Genomic DNA, 22,526 nt, shown 5'->3' with positions numbered 1-22,526 from the left:
GTTTTTGTCGTTGTCCCACATTGCCCTCCTGAGTGCTCTGGTGAACAGTTTTAACACCTCTCCCCTGCATCAAAGTAAACACTTTCTGCCCCTCCCCCTTTAAAGACCTGGGAATGTGGAAATTCCCCTTCCTGTTTGCTCGGTGTGGGGTGCTCACATCACACATTCCCAGGTGGTCGTGGTGGCTCCATGCTGGGGACACCGTGAAACTTCTGGAGCTGCTCAGCATTAGGGGAGAGGAGGCTGTGCAGTCCCAGATGCCCTCCAGCCATAGGAATGTCAATACCTAAGGGCAGATTTTGTGCAGCGTGTGGGGAAAAAAGCTACGATCGGGACACGCTGCAGTACACAGCAAAGGTGAAGGAACTGAGGCACATTTACCAAAAGGCAAGGGAGGCAAACAGTATCTCTGGCTCTGTGCCACAACCTGCTATTTTTATAAGAAGTTGGATGCTATCCTCATCAGTGACTCCATTTCAACTGCCAACAGCCTCGTGGGTACTTCAGTGGGGATTCTCCTGTCAGAGTATGTAATCTACCTCTCTGATAATCTCTAGGTCGATAAACAATTCTTCAGTAGACCTCATGCTGTATATACCAGTGTCAGGTTGATATAGCTATATCCCTCAGGGGTGTGATTTTTTTTTTGCCATTGCAAAAAAGAGCAAATACAATTTTTCATTTGCATTAGCAGAGGCAGAGCATGCCAGTCACGGGAGGGGATAGTAGCACTACTTGGTGCTGGTTAGACCTCAGCTGGAGTATTGTGTCCAGTTTGAGTCTCCAGTATATAGGAAGGATGTTGGGAAACTGGTAAGGATCCAGATGATCCAGTCTTTATATCATCGAGTCAAAGAATGACAGAGTTGGGAGGGGGCTGCAAGAATCAACTATTCTAGCCCCCTGCCAAGATGCAGGATTTGTTGTGTCAAAACCACCCCAGATAGATGGCTGTGCAGCCTCCTGATAAAAACTTCCAATGAATGACTTTCTACAACCTGCCTGGGCGTCTGTTCCATTGTTCTCCTCTTCTTACTACTACTATGCTGTACTTTGAACCAATTGCCTCTTGATCTATGTGGCAATGTTCCTCCATTTTTTAATGGCATAGTTAAGTCTGTCTGACACCTTCAGTTACAAGATTTCATTTTCAGTTGTGTATAAGTTTGCCAAACATTAAACTGAAATTTTCCACATTGGGTGCCTACTTAATGGCTGAATTTAATTTTGAAACTTTCAGGCATAACAGTTCAGCCAACTTCTAGAATGAAGTTAGGGGAGAAGATGTCTCGACCATATTGAACAATTGTCATATTTATGCTCGTGAAGAGCCCTAGCACCTGCATGTTTTTCGGCAGATAAAATCTGGTAACACCCACCTCCCACGCTGCCCCTAACAATCAAAGCCCTAAATTGCAAGAAGAGGATGTGGCGGTGTCTGTACATATTCCACATTACTTATACCAGCACACCTCTTATAATTTATAATTTTCATGCTATATGTTTCAGGGGTAATCTGAAATTATTTCTAAATCATTTCTTGGAATTTAGAATAATCTAAAAGATTCTCAATTGTCATTTAATTTAATATAGCCAGAGCTTTATCAGTTAAGTTTTCAACTAAAGTGGGCATCTTCTGGTTATCAGGAATCATATGAATCATATACAGCCTCTCAAAGATAGTGAAATATTCAGCAATGTCACCTGCCTCCTTGTATGCAGGACACAGCTGTTCCTATTTGTGGACTTTTGGACAGGTTCCTGCATTTCTCCTTTACAACCTGTGACCACATCTCCAGGAAAAGTCTTCTTTTTTTCTAGCTGTGTTTTAAAATGTTGAGTTGTGGGGAGAGTGAGACCAAGTGGTGGTAACACTTTCCTCTTTTACAGCTTCTGCCATATGGAGGGAACTTCATTGTCCCAAACAGAGATACCAGTATAGTGGGAAAGAAGAGGCATAAGATGGAGTTCAGTGTCACATGAGCTGATCACATATCCTTGCATACTTCAATGAGTTATAACAGGGGCCATTACCCATGTTTTGGATACAGAGAGGGACAAACTTCTACAATGGCCCATTATCTTAACTGATGAGCCATGAATTTGAATATCCATTCGTAATGTGCTGGATGTTAACTGGATGTTAACTACTTTGTGGGAGTCACCACAGGAGGGAATGCATCTGAAATACAGGTAGATAGTCAGTATTTGTTACTTCAGAGGCAAAAATGATACAGACACACAAACAGGATTATCACATTCAGCAAACCACAGCTTTTCCATAGATACCTCACGTGAAATAGTTTGTACAAGATTTGTTGTAACTATATAACAGTGAAAGTGGGGTGCCAGGGTTTTCCTTTGGGGGTACAGAGTGTCAGAGCAATATAGCTCTAGAACTAAACGTTTCTGAATCTAATTTTCTATTTTTATATAAGATTTACTTCCATGTCCTGAAAGAGACTGCAGTCTACTCTGTACTGTAGGAGAAAAGCCTGCCAAGATACAGAGCAAAGGAAAATAGCTTCAGGGACTTGGCGCTTGGTGTGCAGCTCCCCACTCCCAGAGGGAGGCGCTAGACTGGAAGTTGTACCCCAAGTGTGGGCCTAGAATCCCAGAGCTAGAGGCAGGGCCTGAACGCTGCTCTGACTCAAAAGCACATGGGTCCAGTATGTGGGACCCAAACACACCCTTCTGGCGCGCATCGATCCACAGGGGCTTGAGCGGGGCTGTGACAGTAAACCTGGAGCTGCTCCATGGACACTAGAGCACTGTGAGTGGAAAGGGAGTAGGGCTGGGTGATCCCAAACCTTTCTGAAGTGGTTCACAATTTGTTCTCCCTAAAGTGATTCAGCTCCCCCAGACACTCCAATTGGTTCAGCATACCCTTGCTAGAGCTCCCCCTTGAGTGCACTCTGCTTTCAGTTTCTCTCCAACAGGGCACAGGATCGTTAAAGAAAACAGACCCAGGCTTTGCAAACGGGGTTTCTAAAATCTTTCCTTTACTTTAGACAGCACAAGAGATACCGAATACACACAGTACAATACCTGCACTCCATTCCCTGCCTCAGTGAACATTAGATCATAAGAATGGCCATACTGGGCCAGATCATAGGTCCATCTAGCCCAGTATCCTGTCTTCTGACAGTGACCAATGCCAAGTACTCCAGAGAGAATCCATACCCTGTCGACCATTCCTAGCTTCTGGCAAACAGAAGCCAGGGACAACATCCCTGCCCATCCTCGTTAAAAGCCACTGATGGGCCTATCCTCTATGATTTTATCTTGTTCTCTTTTCCCCTCTCTTATAGTCGTGACCTTCCCAACATCCTCTGGCAAGTTAAACAGGTTGAGTGTGCATTGTGTGTAGAAATGCTCCCTTTTATTCGTTTTAAATCTACTGCCCATCCATTTTGTTTGGTGACCTCTAGTTCATAGATTACACTTCTGTATAGACTTTCTCCACACCAATCATTATTTTATGATATTTTCCAACTTATTATCTATCCCCTTCTTAATGATTCCCGACATTCTGTTCCCTTATTAGATTGTTGCTGCCGATTGTGTGGATGTTTTCAGAGAACTATCCACAATGACTCCAAGAACGTTTTCCTGAGTGGTAAAAATTCATTTAGACCCCATAATTTTCTATGCATATTTGGAAAAATGTTTTCCAATGTGCATAACTTTGTCCACACCACCCTGGAGTGAACTCTGGGATTTGGTCAGAGGCCTCTGGGGTGTCCAGGGGTCACCTCCTGTAACTCATGGATTCTCCTCCAGCTGGAGTCTGTCTTGCTGCTGCAGCCACAGCCCTGCAACCAAAGAGTCCCTTGTGCCTCCTGTGTGCCTCTCTCCCACCCCAGCTTTATCTGGCTCATCCAGTCTCTGTGTTTTAAAAAGGGCTGGATCAACCCCTCCTCTCTCTGTTCCCTTTCCTGGGGAGGTTCCATTCCTTCCATGCCCGCCCCTCTGCAGAGAACCTGGAGAAAACTGTCTTTTATGTAGAATGCAGTCACTCCCTTGTTCAGTATCGGTGAGATCTGATTATGTGCTGAGAGTCATAAATGACCATCCTATTTATAGACAGATGCCTCGGTCCCAGCCTCCTGCCCCTGGGCACAAGGCACCTGAGTGGAGAGTACTGGAAAAGCCCAAAGACATAAGGATAACAATGGTTCAAAGCATCATACGAGACTTAACGGTGTTTCCACCCATCATGGGTTTACCGGGACAGTCTGGTTTTTGGCTGCTGTGTCGGGGTGCCCACGTAACCAAGACACAGGCACCCAGCATCCCAGGGCCCTTGCCACTGGTGATGAGTTTGCTTCATTATCATTGACCAAACTCTCTCTCTTTTCTCTGAATCCCTGTTGACCTCTCACCCCAAGATGGCTGCATTTTAGAGGCACAGTGGATCTTTCAGGATGAAATTTGTTCGTAGATGAACAACACAAAGCCAAATTTGGAGGCCATGGCCCGAAGTTTTCTCTGGACCCAGTAAGGCAAAACTCCCCTTGGAGTAAGAACTGAGTAAAGACCTCAGGAACCAACTGTGTGTGAATGAGCAGAGACTGTCAACTCCTCCTCTTGCATTTCAGGGTTCTGGCTGTTAATGAATGGACACTTACCTGATTTTTATCTGCTGGAAAGCATGGAGCTAGAAGGGCTCCTCACTAGAATAATTATAAGAATTTTTCAACATTGGCAAGACATCTTCTCTCCTAGCTTCATTTGAGAAGTCAGCTGAAATGTTATGCATGAAACATTCAAAAAGGGCATTAAGAACTCCTAAGGATGAAGATTCCACTACCTCCCTAGATAACCCATTCCAGTGCTTCACCATCCTCCTAGTGAAATAGTGTTTTCTAATATCCAACCTAGACCTCTCCTACTGCAACTTAACACCATTGCTGAAAGCTAAGGAAATAAGCCACACAATGGTCTCTGCCCTCAGGGCTTTGCAGCTGAGCTTTTGGGGCCCACAATCTGTGGGATGCACAATCTCAGCTGGCTGCCTCGCATCTCTGCTCCCAACTCTCAGCTGATTTTACATGATTTAATGGATTCCCTCTCTGCTTCAGATTGGTCTGTCTGCCCAAGCGCTGTGTCCTCACGGTACTCACTGCAGGTTGCTTGCCAGGCTGCACCAGATCCTGTCCCAAGCCCACAGCAGAGGGAGCCCAGTTTGGCGGTAGGTAGGGTTGGAAGGTGAAGATGATCCAGCAAGTGGATGGGATTGGGGAGAAGGGGAGTGAGCAACAGGGTGGGGTTTTGAGGGAAAAGGTAGACCTGAGGCAGGGCATTGGAGGAAGAGGGGAAGAAGGGAGTGGGGTCTTGTGGGATAAAGAACAGCGGAAGCAGACTCATGGAAAAAGGTGTGGCAGGAGGCAGGACCTTGGCAAATCGACAGGGCAGGGCATGGGGCCTCAGAGGTCCAGTTAACAATTAGAAAGGTGGCCATCCTATGAATAGTACGCAGACCGATTCCTCAGTTTGTCACATTGACACAGCACAGTAAGGCCAGGAAAGAACTTAATGTCACTTTGACTGTCTGGTCAGTAGTTCATGGAAGGGGGCTCAGCACCATGTCACCCACCAGCTCTGCATGGAGCTCAATCTCAGAATAAGAGCACAAGATATTACGAAGAGGCCGTAGTAACTACTGACCTAGGTGTCGGCACTGGCAATCTTCACCATGGCTATGTGTGCACAGTACGGCTGGGGGATGATGTTAGTTCTGCAATATGGCCACTGTCTTACCAAGAAAGGATAGGGCAGTACAACCATTCCACTGCGAAGCACCATGGCCAGTCCAATCTAGGCCACCGCAGGATTTGTCAGGATGGTGGAATGTCTCAGGGGAATCAGAGATTGACACGTAGTGATCCAAAGCCATGGCCACAAAGATCCCAGACTCCATCACTGTGAAGCAGTGAATGAAGTACAAATGGATGAGGCAGGCACTGAAATTGATCTCCCTGGAACTGAACCTGAAGATGCTCAGCATTTTGGGCAGGGTGGACATACACAGGACCAGGTCACTGGTGGCCAGCACGCAGATGAAATAGTACATGGGGCCATGGAGGCTCGGCTCTGTTATCCTGATGAACAGGATGGTGAAGTTTCCCAAGATATCTATGGTGCACATGGTGCAGAAGGGGATGGAGATCCAGACATGGGCTCTCTCTAGGCCAGGAATGCCCAGCAAGATGAAGGTGAAGGGTTTGGTGAAGTCAGTTGTGTTGGAATCTGACATGGATAGGGGAATATGTGTCTCCTGTTTGTACCATACTTTTTCCTCACCTCCTGTATATGCCCAGGCTGATGATCACAGTGCAATTACCTGGATGGAGAGACAATGTTAATATGAGATGCTACATGCACTACTGGAGGCTGTTCTCATGGGTGATGCAGACTGGTCGCTCAAATGAGTTTACTAATCTCAATTCCATATTTTATGGTATTCCCTGTCTGAATAATTCCCACACATTGTGGTATAGGAAACTTTACAGGGCACCAGCAGCAACACAAGTGTGGACACTGATCATCCATCATTATTCCTTAGGCCTTGTCTACACCTCCAAGTTTTTTCACAAAAAAAGCATCTTTTGACGAAGAAACAGTGGAGGTGTACACACACCAAAGCCACTTTCAATGACAGAACTCCTCAGTTTCAGTGACATCATAAAATCACCTTAACAAGAGATTTAAGGCCTTTTATGCAAAAGTTTGCTCATCAAAGTGCTACTGTAGACACTTACACTTGTTTTTTCCACTAAAATTGGCCTCCAGTAGGCATCCCACATTGCCCATCCTGACTGCTCTGGTGAATAGTTTCAACTCCTCTCCCCTGCACCGAGGTGAACACCTTTTGACAGCCCCCCTTTAAAGGCCCAGGAAGTTAGAAATTCCCCTTCCTGTTTGCTTGGTGGGGAATGCTCTCATCACACCTTCCCAGGTGGCTATGGTGGCTCAATGCTTGGGACACTGCTGAGCTTCTGGAGCTGCTCATTATTTGGGGAGGAGGCTGTGCAGTCCCAGCTGCTCTCCAGCTATAGGAATGTCAATACCTAAGGACAGATTTTGTGCAGCTTGTGGGAAAAGAGCTACGATCAGGACACACTGCAGTACACAGCAAAGGTGGAGGAGCTGAGGCACATGTACCAGAAGGCCAGGGAGGAAAGAGTATCTGCGGTGCTTTGCCCCAGACCTGTCATTTTTATAAGGAGTTGGATGCTATCCTCAAGGGTTACCTGATTTCCTCCACTAACAGCCCCGTGGGTACTTTGGTGGGGGTACTCCTGTCAGCATAGATAATCCACCTCTCCGCAAGGAGGTAACTAGTTCGATAAACAATTCTTCCGTAGACCTCATGCTGTATATACTAGGGTTAGGTTGATATAGCTACATCCCTCAGGGGCGTGATTTCTTTTTGCTATTGCAAAAAAGAGGAAATACAATTTTCATTTGCATTAGCAAAGGCAGAGCATGCCAGTCACGGGAGAGGATAGTAGCACTACTTGGTGCTGGTTAGACCTTAGCTGGAGTATTGTGCCCAGTTTGGGTCTCCAATTATAGGAAGGATTTAGAGAAACTGGAATGGATCCAGATGCGAGTGACAAAGATGACCCACAGGATGGAATACAAGCCATAAGAGCAAAAGCTGAAGGAACTGGTTATGTTTAGTTTGCAAAAGGGAGGATTGAGGGGGGACATGACAAAAGTCTTGAGATACTTGAAAGGCTGCCATAAAAAAGGTGAAGGAAAGTTGTTCTTTCTTGCCACATAGGACAGGAGAAGATGCAAGGGGTCAATTGACAGCACAGCAGATTTAGATTTAATCTCAGACAAACATCCCAACTGCAAGAACAAGAGAACAATGGAACAGACGCCCAGGTAGGTTGTGGAAAGTCCTTCACTGGAGGTTTTCAACAGGAGGCTGGACAGTCATCTGTCTAGTGTGGTTAAGACACAACAAATAATGCGTCTTGGCAGGGGGTTAGACTAGCTGATCCTTGCAGCACATTCTAACTCAGTCACTCTTTGATTCAATCATATAAAATCCTAGTGTAGACCAGGTCTTACTCAAACACAACTTATAGAGCTCAATACTGGGGTAACTGGGTGAAATTTAATGGCCTGGGTTACACAGGAGGTCAGACTGAATGATCTAATGGTCCCTTCTGACTTTAAACCCTATGAATCTTTTGATACAGAGAGTAGTTCAGGCATTTATATTTATTTCATAACAGATGAACTAGGGGACATTCCAACCCTGAAACTCTGATCATATAAAATTGATAAAAGAAAACTGTTTACATAATCCATATTTGGCCTGTGGAACTCCTTGCCACAGACATTACTGTAGCAAAGAGCTTAGCTGAATGGGAGTCACAAATGAATTGGCCATAGTTGGTGGTGCTGGTGACATGACCCATCGTTAAGTCTGTCTGACACCTTCAATTACAAGACTTCATTTTCAGTTGCATATACGTTGGCCAAATATTAACCTGAATTTTCCTATGCTGGGTGTCTACTTCCGGCTGAATTGCATTTTGAAAGTTGAAGGCATAACAGTTCATCCAATTTCTAGAATGAAGATAGGAGACAAGATGTCTTGACCATGTTGAAAAAAATGTTATATTTCTGCTAGTGAGGCGCCCTAGCACCTCCATGCCTTTCAACAGATAAAGTCTGGTAACAGCTCTTCCATACCCCACAGCATCTCCCCCCGGCTAACAGCCAAAGCCCTAAATTGCAAGAGGAGGAGGTGGCAGTGTCTGTACATTAACACACAACTGGCTCCTGAGGTTTTATCCAGTTCTTACTCCAGACGGGATGTTTTTCTGGACCATCTGCTTGAGGGCATGTCTACACTTAAAATACAGCATGAAGGCTGCCTTAGAGCTTCATGGGGCCTGAGCAAACTGCAGCCCCCAGCCTCCGAATCTGGCCTTGTCCTGGACATCTACTAACAACTTTCATTCTGGAGGATCCTTTGTGCCCCTGAAATGCAGCCCCTGAGGGCTGGAGCCCATCACTAAGGAGCACAGAAAAGAGGGACATTTTGGCCCATGATACTAAAGCAAATTCAGCACCTGTGGCAAGGGCTCTGGGATGTTTAAAGGCTGCGTTAAGTGGAAAGGAATACAGACCTCTCCTCTATGCCATCATGCTTATGTTGCACTTGGTTTGTCGAACAGAAAGAGATGTGGACCTGTGATTTCTGAGACGGAAGCGTCTTCTCTGGGAATATCCCTCAGGTAACCGTGTCCCAGACCTCTCTCAGCCGAATATCTGTAGCAGCATCCCACGCCGAGAGCTGACTGGGCTGTGCACTGTTTATAATCTAGCTCTGTGCAATCCCACTGGGGTTCGCTCAGGCCCTTGGGGAGAAGCGGCAGCTGGATGCAAACAGGCTGGAGACCAGATACATCCTAGCCAGTCTCTCTCTTTCCATTTCTGTGCTTCTGTGTTTGTTATCCAGCTTTAGCTGTAACAATAATTAAGGGAACTTCCAAAAGGGAGATGAGAACTCTTGGGCTCTCCACCGCACCACTGCTTGGTGTACATTGTTTTGTTTTTTTTAATTATAGTTGATTACTAAAAAGCTAGGGATAGTGTCTAGGTCTCATAGCATCTGCTGCTGTCTAAATGCCTATGATGGATGGGCAGACACTAGACAGGCAGATCTGGAGAAACATGACTGAGGGGAGACACTTTCTGGAAGCATAAGCTTGCTAAGGGATCAGAGAATTGTAATTCTCATCAGTAAGTATTCTCATACCACGTAGAACCTTTCACTGAAGGATCTTTAAAAGACCTAGGAAAGGAAGTCACTATGAACGTATCCCAATTATATCCATGGGTAAAGGAAGGAACAGGGAGACATGAGTTGGCCAAAGTCACAAAGAGAATGACACACAGACTCCTGGAGTCCTGACTTCCCTGCCATAAAAACAGCCTCTCCATCAGTAACTGAGTGCATGGTAAGCGGGAAATGGACTTATACAGTTGCAGGGCCTGTTCTTCAATGCGTGTGATGGACTTCTGCAGGTTGCAACATGGAACGGGGAACCCATGAGGCCTCTCACATACCAAGCTGGGCCCCTTTCTCACAGTGATGCTATGGAATACTGCAAGCCACTCCAGGTCTTGCACTTACACAATCATACACAGACAGAGACACACCCAGCTGCAGTTACATGAAAGCTTTCACTAGCCACTAATGAACGAACAATAGAGAGGCTCCAGCCAGTTCCCCCCAATTCCCCAGGCTAGGACCCCAGACTGTGCTGTCTTGCCCTTGTCAGAAGATTGACCAGTGTAAATTTCTTGCCCCAATCTCAGTTCTATACGCTAGACAGAATTTGAATCAAGGAGTGTCTCACCTGATGGGACAAACAGTCCATCTATCTTTAATACACAGGCAAGAAATCCCTTCTTCTTGCGAAAACATCCCCAGTTCAGTAATTATTTGTAAGGTGGTTCCGGATGTTGAGTTGTGGAGGGAGTTAGGCCAAGTGACAATGTCGCTTTCCCCTACTACAGCTTCTGACATGTGGAGGACACTTCATTTTTTCCAAGCAAAAGCCCTCAGCACAGTTAGTGGAAAAGTTCAGGCACAGGATGGAGTCCAGAGACAGATGAGCTGGTCACGTGCCCCTGCCTACTTCGATGAGTCATAGCAGGGGCCATTTCCCATATCCTTGCTAGAATATTGACAGGAAAGTCCATCAGGTCGGGATAACCTTCAAAGGCCTATCATGTTTCTTAATGTCCCATTACTGAGAGGCCTCATCTGGAGTAATGTGTCCCGTTTTGGGCCCCACACTGTATACAAGAAGGATGTGAAAAAATTGGAAAAAGTCCAGTGGAGGGCAACAAAAATGATGAGGGGGCTGGAGCCCATGACTTATGAGGAGAAGCTGAGGGAACTGGGATTGTTAGTCTGCAGAAGAGAAGAAGGAGGAGGAATTTGATAGCTGCTTTCAACTACCTGAAAGGGGGTTCCAAAGAGGATGGATCTAGACTGTTCTCAGTGGTACCAGATGACAGAACAAGGAGTAATGGACTCAAGCTGCAGTGGAGGAGGTTTAGGTTGGATTTTAGGAAAAAATTTTTCACTAGGATGAGTGGTGAAGCACTGGAATGGGTTACCTGGGGAGGTGGTGGAATCTGCTTCCTTAGAGGTTTTTAAGGTCAGGCTTGACAGAGCCCTGGCTGGGGTGATTTAATTGGGAATTGGTCCTGCTTTGAGCAGGGGGTTGCACTAGAATCTCCTGAGGTCTCTTCCAACCCTGATATTCTATGATTCTATGTTACCGAGGGGCAAACACATTTGAAATAATGGTACATAGTCAATATTCCTAACTTTAGGTACAAAAATAATACATGCACACAACTAGGGTAATCGTATTCAGCAAATCATAACGTTTCCATTGATATATTCCATGACAAACTTTCTATAAAACACATCATAATCATATCACAACAATAAATATGGGGACATGCCAGTGTTGCTTTGGGGCTCCTAATGTCAGGATTGTTTGTCAATGAGTAATGCAGTGGCTCTGTGCCCAAGGCTTTAATTAGGTTTTGACCCTGCAACTCCCAAGTATTGCAAACATTATGGTGTTACCCATAGGTGTTCTTGCACAGTTTTCTCTACTTTTCAACACTTTGTAGCTCAGTCTAGTGATCTCAAAAGTCAGCAAGTGCCTTCTCTGGGTCACTTGAAATATCTGTGCACCATTGGTTTCCATTTTGCTTTTCCAGTTGGTGATATCTCAACACAGATAGAGCAGCAAAGAGTCCTGTGGCACCTTATAGACTAACAGACGTTTTGGAGTATGAGCTTTCGTGGGTGAATACCCACTTCGTCAGATGCCGTTGTTACCCTTCCCTTACTAGTTATAACAGGGGGCAAGAACATGATGTGGTGCTGTATGATTGAATATGACCATTTTTATCATTCTTGCTACCACGGTTATATAATTGCAACAAATGTTGTACAAAGTATGTCCTGTCAGGTGTCAATAGGAAAGTTATGATTTGCTAAGTATGATTATCCTGTGTATATGCATGTATCATCTTTGTGTCTGAAGTTATTAATATTGGCAATTCTAAGCAGAGGGCAGAGGATATTTATGCACTGGGTTTCTAACAAGGAAGCTCTGAGTAAGGACTAATGACCCTCAACCTGCTTTGGCTATTTCCAGAGAGACTTTTGCAAGCTAGGAATTTATTCCATTACTGTTGTGATCCTGATCTCTGAACACTGAAAAACCACTTGGATGTATCTGATTTATTAACCATTTATTACTCTTCTTGTTTTCTTTTATTATTAAACATTTAGTTTTTAATGGCTAAAGGGATGGCAGAGTGGGATTATTGGGTAAGATCTGAGTTATATATGGACCTGAATAAGTGACTGGTGTCTTCAGATTGGAAGGACTTGATACGTGGTGGAAATTGGTTTCCACTGACTGGTCATCATGAAATCTGGTGTGCGAATGGTGTGCCAAGGGCTGGGATGTGTGTCTAGTAAACCAGTGTGATGAGACGGAAGTTTACATTTATTACTGGCTTGGTATAATGTAACCATAGAAAAACCACCAGCCTGGGGTGACTCTACCCTGTTTCTCAGCAGTTTGTCCTGAGTTTGGCATCCTCAACCATGTCCCACTGAAGCACGGTCACACATGGACAGAATTTACTGTTGATAGGCTCTACACACAGTATTGCTCACTCCTCCCAGGAGGTATCCTCCTTTTACAGATGAGGAAACTGAGGCAGCAGGAAGGAAAATGTCTTGAGCCAGGAAAATAGCCCAGTGTCCCTTGCTTCCAATCTCTTGTTTAGTGTCTCAGACCTGGCTTGTATGGTCCATGCAGCTGCACAGATTCATGGTGCTTTCTCTCCATTGGTTTCTTTAATGCTGGGGATCTCCCCTGATTTCAGTGAGGCTGCAACCCCTTACACCACCTGAGGATTTGGCCCAAGACCAGCCAGCTGGGAATGAAGAGTCCCAGCTCTCCCGCGGATTCGCTGGATGAGCTTGGGCACATATTCTCCTTGCATTAAATGTAGATAATTATTTATTATTTCTAGTGTGCTGCTACCAAAAGCCCCTAATCAGGGCTGCAGAGTCACAGCCTGCACTGATGTGGTTCCTTACAGCACATCCTTGTCCATTCTGTACACTGTAGAGTTCCAGGCAGCGTGTGGTCCCTGGTAAAGAAGCAAGACAAGGCTGAAAACTGAACTGTGCGGAAACCTGTTTGTGTGGCTGTAGTTTTTAGCTGTTCCTTTATTAAATCCCTCCTGTTTAAGAAGGACGTCAACTCCACTGCAGGGAGGTAGGGGGGTGTCAGGATTCCCAGATTCTATTCTCAGCTGTGTCACTGATTCGTTGTGTGGCCTTGAGTAAATCACTTTAGCTCTGTGTGGCTCTGCCCATCCATGACGTGGGGAGAACCCTGCCTGGCAGCCTAGCTAAAGAACTTCTAGATGTAGTGATCAAAAGCATCAGGAAGAGTGTATGTTAGACTCAGCTTCACCGTTCAGCTTCAGCCCCTGGGCAGTGGGAGCCCTATTGTTCCAGATAAGGTGCTGTATAAATTGCTGGGTAACAGTAGCTGTGCCATTAATCTCCCTCCCTGTGAGCTACCGCAGCCACCCAGCCTCTGCCCAGCATCCCGCCTTCACAGCTAATGCAGGGGCTTATCCTATCACTGCTCTCAGCTGTTGTCCTCCTAGCTTCAAAACTGATCCCTTGCCCTGCCCCTGAGGCCTCGCTCACGACAAACAGCTCCCAGCCCATCCCCATTGCAGGGACCCTGCCAGGTACAGGCCCCCAGCAAGGAGGAACAAATCATAGAATATTAGGGTTGGAAGGGACCTCAGGAAGTCATCTAGTCCAACTCCCTGCTCAAAGCAGGGCCGACCCCAACCTGATCATCCCAGCCAGGGCTTTGTCAAGCCGGGCCTTAAATACTTCTGAAGACAGAGATTCCATCACCTCCCTAGATAACGTGTTCCAGTGCTTCACCATACTCCTAGTGAAATAGTGTTTCCCTAATATCCAACCTAGACCTCCCCCACTCAACCTGAGACAATCACTGAAAGGATGGAAATAAGCCACACAATGTTCTCTGCCCTCAGGACTTTGAAGCTGAGCTTTAGGGCAACAAGCTGTACGAGGCACAATCTCAGGGTATTTCTACACTATGAAATTAGGTCGAATTTACAGAAGTTGGTTTTTCAGAAATCGTTTTTATACAGTTGATTGTGTGTGTCCCCACACAAAATGCTCCAAGTGCATTAAATTGGCCAACTGCATCCACAGTACCGAGCCTAGCATCAACTTCTGGAGCGTTGAACTGTGGGTAGCTGTGAGTATCTATCTCACAGTTCCTGTAGTCTCCGCTGCCCATTGGGATTCTGGGTTGAGATCCCAATGCCTAATGGGTCAAAAACAGTATCGCGGGTGGTTCTGGGTGCATATTATCAGGCCCCCCTCTTCCTCCCTCCCTCCCTCTTTCCCTCCGTGAAAGCAATGGCAGACAATGGTTTCGCACCATTTTTCCTGGGTTACCTGAACAGACACCATAGCACGGCAAGCATGGAGCCCGCTCAGCTCACTGTCACTGTACGTCTGCTGGGTGCTGGCAGACATTGGACTGCATTGCTCCACAGCAGCAGCTCATTGCCTTTTGGCAGCAGACAGTGCATTACGACTGGTAGCCGTCGTCGTATTCCTGGGTGCTCTTTTAGCCGACCTCAGTGAGGTCAGTCAGGGGCACCTGGACAGACATGGGAGTGACTCAGCCAGGTCATTCCCATCTTCTGGTGAGCACCCAGGAGATGATGATGGCTCGCAGTCGTACTGCACTGTTTTCTGCCGAGCAGCCAGGAAATGACTATGGTTTGCAGTCATACTGCATCGTCTGCTGCTAGCCTAAGATGTAAAAGATAGATGGATCAAAACAAGAAATTGACCCAATTTGTTTTGTTAAATCAACAGACTCCTAAACCCAGGGTTTTGAGTTCAATCCTTGAGGGGGCCATTGTGTGTGACAGTTGTTTGTGTTTCTCCTTGATGAAAAGCCTTCCCTATTGTTGATTTCAATTCTCTGTAAGCCATGTCATCAGTCATCCCGCCCTCCATCAGGGGGATGGCAGGCAATTGTTTTGCACCTTTTTTCAATGCAGCATCAGATGCTGCAAAAGCAAAACCAGGCGAGGAGGCGACGGTAACGCGGTGACGAGAGTGATGAGGACATAGACATGATCATAAACTTCTCACAAAGTACAGGCTGGGCAATGTGCCCAGCAATGTGCACATCATGCTGATGAGCTCTGCTGATGAGTTCTGCATGATCACCAGTGCTGATCAGCTTGCCACGCTGGCCAAACAAGAAATGAAATTCAAAAGTTCGTGGGCCTTTTCCTGTCTGCCTGGCCAGTGCATCTGAGTTGAGAGCGCTGTCCAGAGCGGTCACAATGGAGCACTCTGGGATAGCTCCCGGAGGCCTATACCATCGAATTGCATCCACACTACCCCAAATTCGACCCGACATGGCCGATTTCAGCACTAATCCCCTTGTCAGAGGTGGAGTAAAGAAATCGATTTAAAGAGCCTTTCAGTCGATAAAAAAGGGCTTTGTCATGTGGACGGGTCCTGGCTAAAATCGAGGTAACAATGCTAAATTCAAACTAAAGTCGTAGTGTAGACCAGGCCTCTGCTGACAATATCGCAGCCCTGCTCCCAACCCTCAGCTGATTTTATATAGTTTCCTGGCTTCCCTCTCTGCTCCAGAATGTCCTACGAGCCCCAGCGCTGTGTCCTCACTGCTCGTTCCTTGCCAGGCTGCAGCAGATCCTGTCCCAGCCCCAAAGCAGAGGGAGTGGGGGGAGGAAGGCAGAGATGATCCAGCAAGTGGAAGGGTTTGGAGAGGAGGGGAGCAAGTAAGAGGTCGGATTTTGGGGGAAGATGTTGAGAATGGAGCGGGGCCTTGGGAGAATAGATGGGATGGGGAAAGGGGTCTTGTGGAAAGAGGTGGATCAGGGGGCAGGGCCTTGGGGAATTGACAGCACAGGGCATGGGGCCTCAGATATCCAGTTAAAAGCAATTAGAAAGGTGGTATCCTATGGGAGAATGCTTGTACACAAAGGGATTCCTCAGTTTGTCACTCAGACACAGCACAGAAAAACCAGGAAAGGATTTAATGTCACTTTGACTGTCCAGTAAGTGACTGAGGGAAGGGGGCCCAGCACCATGTCACCAGCCAGCTCTGCACAGACTTCGGTCTGAAAGCCAGAGCACCAGGAGAAAACGTTAGGCCCCTTTATGAGTAAAGAGCCAGAGAAGCCTGCCCCGGATCTGTTTGGTCCTCACCCCGTAGATGATGGGGTGCAGCATGGGGGGCAGCAAGAAGTACACATTAACAATAAGAACATGGAAATGCAGGGGCACATTTTGGGCAAATCTGTTCATGAGGGAGATGATGAGACCTGGGATGTAAAAGGCTAAAATGACAAAGAGGTGGGAGCCGCAGGTTTCAAAAGTCTTGAGCCGGGCGTCCTTTGTGGGGAGGCTGAAGATGGCCCTGAGGATCTGGATATAGGACACAGCGATAAAAATCCCATCCATACCAATCACACAGAATTGCACAAAGAGGCCGTAGTAACTACTAACACGGGTGTCAGCGCAGGCCAGGTTCACCACAGCTATGTGTGCGCAGTATGGCTGGGGGATGATGATGGTTCTACAATAAGGCCATTGTCTTGCCAGTAAGGGATAGGGAAATACAACAATGCAACCACGCAGCACCATGGCCAGCCCAATCTTGGCCACCAGGGGGTTCGTCAGGGTCATGGAATGTCTCAGGGGATTACAGATGGCCACGTAGCGATCCAAAGCCATGGCCAGGAGGATCCCAGACTCCATCACATAGGAGCAGTGAATGAAGTACATCTGAGTGAGGCAGGCACTGAAACTGATCTCCTTGTAATTGAAACAGAAGATTGCCAGTATTTTGGGCAGGATGGACGTATAAAAAACCAGGTCGGTGATAGCTAGCATGCAGAGGAAATAGTACATGGGTTTATGGAGGCTCTGCTCCATCTTCACAATGAACAGGATGGAAAAGTTCCCCAAGATGGCTATAATGTACATAGTGCAGAAGGGGATGGAGATCCAGACATGGGCTGTCTCCAGGCCAGGAATGCCCAGCAGGATGAAGGTGGAGGGTTTGGTGAAGTCGGTTGTGTTGGAACTTGACATGGAGTAGAAGAGAAGGTGTCCGACTCTGAGGCAGAACAGTGTCTCCTGTATGTACCGTACGTTCCCCTGACTTACTGTGTGTGCCGAGGGTCTAGGGTGTTGGTCGCAGTATAAATACCTGGATGGAGAGACAATGTGAATCTGAGACACTATATCCTCTACTGGAGGCTGGTTTCATGGAGGGAGTAGATTGGTCTCTCTTTTCACTCTGATAAATGACAGTTTCATTATTCAGAGAAATGAATTATGAAGAACTGACCCTACTAATTCCAATTCCATATTTTGTGGTGCTCCCTGCTCAATAAATCCTGCACCTCATGGGGTGGGAACCTTACTAGGCTGCAGTAGAAATCAGGAGTGTGAATACTGATTATCCACCATTGTTCCTTAGGCTTTTCCTACACTGACATGTTTTATTTATGTATTTATTGATTGTCAATAATCCCCTTTTGCCAAAGACACAGGGGCAGCGTACACACTGCAAAGCCACTTTCAACGACAGACTCCTCAGCGTCAGTGACATCATATAACCATCTCGACAAGACTTTTCCATAAACTTTTTCTGGCAAAGTGCCAGTGTAGACACTGGCGCTTGTTTTGATCACTGTAATTGGCCTCTGGAAGGCGTCCCACATTGCCCATCCTGACTGCTCTGGGGAAGAGTTTAAACTCCTCTCTCCTGCAACAAGGTAAACACTTTCTGCCCCTCCCCCTTTAAAGGCTCTCGAATTTTGAAATTCCCCTTTCTGTTTGCTCGGTGTGGAGTGCTCACGTCACACCTTCCTAGGTTGTCGTGGTGGCTAAATGCTGCGGACACTGTGGAGCTTCTGGAGCTGCTCGGTATTTGGGGAGGAGGCTGTGCAGTCCCAGCTGTGCTCCAGCTATAGGAATGCTGTCAAGGTTTTTCCCCCACGTTGAACTTCAGAGTACAAAAAGTGGGAACCTGCATAAACACTTCTAAGCTTAATTACTAGCTTGAATTTGGTACACTGCCACCAGCCAGAAGTCAGTGTCTGGCACACTTTCTGTTCCCCCAAAACCTTCCCTGGGGAGCCCAAGACCCAAACCCCTTGGGTCTTAAAAGAAGGAGAAATTAACCATCACCCTCCTTTTCTCCCCAGACTCTCCCCTCCCTGGGTTGCCTTGAGAGGTTTCACACTGATCCAAACTCCTTGGATCTTAAAACCAAGAGGAATTAACCATTCCCCCTCCTTTTCCCCCCAGACTTTCCCCTCCCTGGGTTGTCTTGAGAGGCTTCTCACCTATTCAAACTCCTTAGAACTTAAAACAAGGAAAAATCAATCAGGTTCATAAAAAGAAAACTTTTAAATAAAGAAAGAGAAAAAGTAAAATTTATCTCTGTAAAATGAGGATGGAAAATTCTTACAGGGTACTCAGATTCATATAGACTAGAGGGTCAAGTATCAGAGGGGTAGCCATTTTAGTCTGGATCTGTAAAAGCAGCAAAGAATGCTGTGGCACCTTATAGACTAACCGACGTTTTGGAGCATGAGCTTTCGTGGGTGAATACACACTTCTTCAGAAGAAGTGGGTATTCACCCACGAAAGCTCATGCTCCAAAACGTCGGTTAGTCTATAAGGTGCCACAGCATTCTTTGCTGCTTTTATAGATTAGAGGGACTCTCCTCCCACCACCAGCCTGAGATTCAAAGTTACAGCAAACAGAGGTAAAAATCCTTCCAGCAAAAACACCATTTACAAGTTAAGAAAACAAACATAAGACTAATCCACCTTGCCTGGCTATTACTTACTATTTTGAAACCTGAAAGACTGATTCAGAAAGATTGGGAAAGTCTGGGTGTACCTCTGGTCCCTCTTAGCCCCACGAGCGAACAACGAACAACACAAAAAGCACAAAAAAAGACTTCCCTCCACCAAGATTTGGTCCTCTGGTCAGGTGTCAGCCAGGTTTACTGAGCTTCTTAACACTTTACAGGTAAAAGAGACATTAACCCTTAACCATCTGTTTATGACAAATGTCAGTCCCTAAGGGCAGATTTCATGCAGTGTGTGGGAAAAGTGCTCTGATCGGGACACACTGCTGTACACAGCAAAGGTGAAGGAACTGAGGCAAATGTACCACAAGGCAAGGGAGGCAAACAGTATCTCTGGTGCTGTGCCACAGACCTGCCATTTTTATAAGAAGTTGGATGTTGTCGTCACCGGTGACCCCATTTCAACCGCCAGCAGCCCCATGGCTACTTTGGTGGGGGTTCTCCTGTCAGCACACATAATCTACCTCTCTGAGAGGTGGTAGCTAGGTCAATTTAAATTCTTCGGTAGACATGATACTTTATATACCAGGGTTAGACTGATATAGCTACATCTCTCAGTGGTGTGATTTTTTTTTTTTGCTATAGCAAAAAAGAGAAAATACAATTTTAATTTGTATTAGCAGAGGCAGAGCATGCAAGTCACATGAGGGGATAGTAGCAATTTTCTTGGCCCTGGTTAGACCTCAGCTGGAGTATTCTGTCCAGTTTGGGTCTCCAATATATAGGAAGAACATACAGAAACTGAAAAGGATCCTGATGAGAGTGACAAAGACGATCCACAGGATGGAATGCAAGTCATATGAGCAAAGGCTGAAGGAAAAGGGTATGTTTAGTTTGGAAAATGGAGGATTAAGGGGGGACATGACAGCAGTCTTGAGATACTTGAAAGGCTGCCATTAAAACTATGGAGGAGTGTTGCACATAGGGCAGGGAAGAGGCAATGGTTTTAAACTACAGCACAGCAGATTTAGATTTAATCTCAGATAAACTTCCCAAATGTAAGAACAGATGCCCTGGCAGGTTGTGAAAAGTCCTTCACTGGAGGTTTTCAACGTGAGGCTAGATAGTCATCTGTCTTGGATGGTTTCAACACAACAAATCCTGCAACTTGGCAAGGGTTAGACTGGCTGATCATTGCAGCCCCCTTCTAACTCTATCGCTCTTTGATTCCATGATATGAAATCGTAGTGCAGACCAGTTCTTACTCAAAGACAAGTTATGGAGCTCAGTACTGGGGTAACTGGGTGAAAGTTAATGTCCTCTGTTATAGAGGAGGTCACACTGGATGATCTAATGAACCCTACAAATCTATCTATATAGAAAGTAGTTCAGGCATTTAAATTTATTCTGTCTCATAACACACTGACAAGAGAACATTCATTTACACTGAAAAAATGAACATAGAAAATTGATTAAAAAAAAGTTCTTACATAATCCATATTTGGCCTGTGGAACTCCTTGCCACAGATATTATTGGAGCAAAGAGCTTAGCTGAATGGGAGTCACAAATGGATTGGCCATAGTTAGTATTGATGGTGTTACCAACCATAGTTAAGTCTGTCTTACACCATCAACTACAAGACTTCATTTTCAGTTGCCTATAAATTTGCTAAACATTAGCACGCTGCTGGCTCCTGAGGTTTTACTCAATTCTTACTCCAGACTGGATGTTTTTTTCTGGATGACCTGCTTGAGGGCTTTTCTTCACTTTAAACACGACAGGGGGGCTGCCATAGCTCTTCATGAGGGCCTGAGCAAACTGCAGCCTTCAGCCTCCGAATCTGGCCTTGTCCTGGACGTCTACTAACAACTTTCATCCAGAAGGGTCCATTGTGCCCCTGAAATGCAGCCACCTCAGGGCTGCAGCTCATCACCAAGGGGCACAGCAAAGAGGGACATTTTGGCCCAGGATACTAGAGCAAATTCAGCACCTGTGGCAAGGGCCCTGGGATGTTTGGTGGCTGTGTGGAGCAGAAATAAAAACAAATCTATTCTCTACCCCATCATGCATACGTTACACTTGGTTTGTTGAACAGCAAGAGATGGTACCTGTGATTTCTGAGATGGAAGCCTCTTCGCTAGGAATCCCCCTCAGGTAGCCGTGTCCCACACCTCTCTCAGCTCAATATCTGCAGCAGCATCCCATGCCGAGAGCTGACACAGGATGTGCAATGTTTATTATATAGCTCTGTGCAATCCCAGTGGGATTCGCTCAGCCTCTAGGGGAGAAGCGGCATCTGGATGCAAACAGCCTGGAGACCAGAGACACTCTAGCCAATGTCTTTCTTTCCATGTCTGCGCTTCTGTGTTTTTTGTCCAGATTTAGGAGTAAACAGTAATTAAGGGACCTTCCCAAAGGGAGATGAGAACTCTTGGGCTCTGCGCTGAGTCAGAGAGGAATTGGCTGCTCTGTGTATTTGTGTATATTTAAAAATTATAGTTGATTACTTAGAAACCTAGGGATTTTGCCTTTGTCTTTTAGGATCGAATGCCGTGTAAATGCCCAGGATGGATGGGCAGATAGTAGACAGATAGATTTGGAGAAAGATGACTGAGGGGAGACATGAAAACTTTCTGGAGGCACAAGGGATTTTCACTAATGGATTAGAGATCAATAATTCTCATCAGTAACTATTATCATACCTTGTAGAACCTTTCACTGATGGATCTTCCAAAATCCTAGCAAAGGAAAGTCACTATGAACATATCCCCATTTATCCATAGGCAACCTGAGGTACAGGGAGACATGACTTGGCCAAAATCAAATAGAGAATGACAGACAGAACCCAGGAGTTCTGAGTTCCCTGACATAAAAAACGGTCTCTCCATCAGTAACTGAGCGCATGATAAGTGGGAAATGGAGTCATACTGTTGTAGGGCCTCTTCACTGGGTAGGAGTGAGGGACTTCTACAGGGTGCAACCTGAAAGAGGGGCTCCCGTGAGCCCTCTCACATACCAGCCTGGGCCCCTCTCACACGGTGAGGCTGTGAAAAGCTGCAAGCCCCTCCAGGTCTTGCACTTACATATCCATATGCAGACAGAGACACACCCAGCTGCAGTTACGTGAAAGCTTTCAAAAGCCATCCCTGAACCAGCAATAGAGAGGCTCCAGCCAGTTCCCCCAACTCCCCAGCCTAGGATCTCAGAGCTGTGCTGTCTTGCCCTTGTCAGAAGACTGACCAGTGTACGTTTATTGCCCTGTCCCTTTCCCTCAATGGGTAGAGGACAATGCACCAGCCCCTGTTCCTGAGCAGATTTCCCTTTATATGTCAAAGATACTGTTTTCGATAAATAAATAGAAAGCAGATGTACTAAGTACAGAAAAAAATTATTGTAAGTCATTATAAATCATAGAGAACAGATCAAAGTTGTTTACTTAAGAAATTTAAAAAAATTACAATGTCAGTTCTATACCCTAGACAGGATATCAATCAAG

General features: G+C 46.0%; 1 protein-coding gene across 1 annotated transcript; it reads right to left on the bottom strand.

Moving 5' to 3' along the window:
- Window positions 1-16,345: 16,345 nt before the first annotated feature.
- LOC127052723 (olfactory receptor 52M1-like) lies at window positions 16,346-17,293 on the bottom strand. Its single transcript, XM_050956677.1, has one exon. The coding sequence runs from the start codon at window positions 17,291-17,293 to the stop codon at window positions 16,346-16,348; it is 948 nt and encodes a 315-aa protein (XP_050812634.1).
- Window positions 17,294-22,526: the final 5,233 nt, after the last annotated feature.

Source organism: Gopherus flavomarginatus, chromosome 1 (genome assembly GCF_025201925.1).
Source record: "Gopherus flavomarginatus isolate rGopFla2 chromosome 1, rGopFla2.mat.asm, whole genome shotgun sequence".
NCBI lineage: Eukaryota > Metazoa > Chordata > Testudines > Testudinidae > Gopherus > Gopherus flavomarginatus.
Note: the sequence above shows the minus strand (reverse complement) of the source record. Positions and strands in the feature narration are given on the sequence as shown.

What these genes read in the sequence shown, in the direction of transcription:
- LOC127052723 (XM_050956677.1), bottom strand. Translation starts at nt 17,293, where the DNA reads ATGTCAAGTTCCAACACAACCGACTTCACCAAACCCTCCACCTTCATC.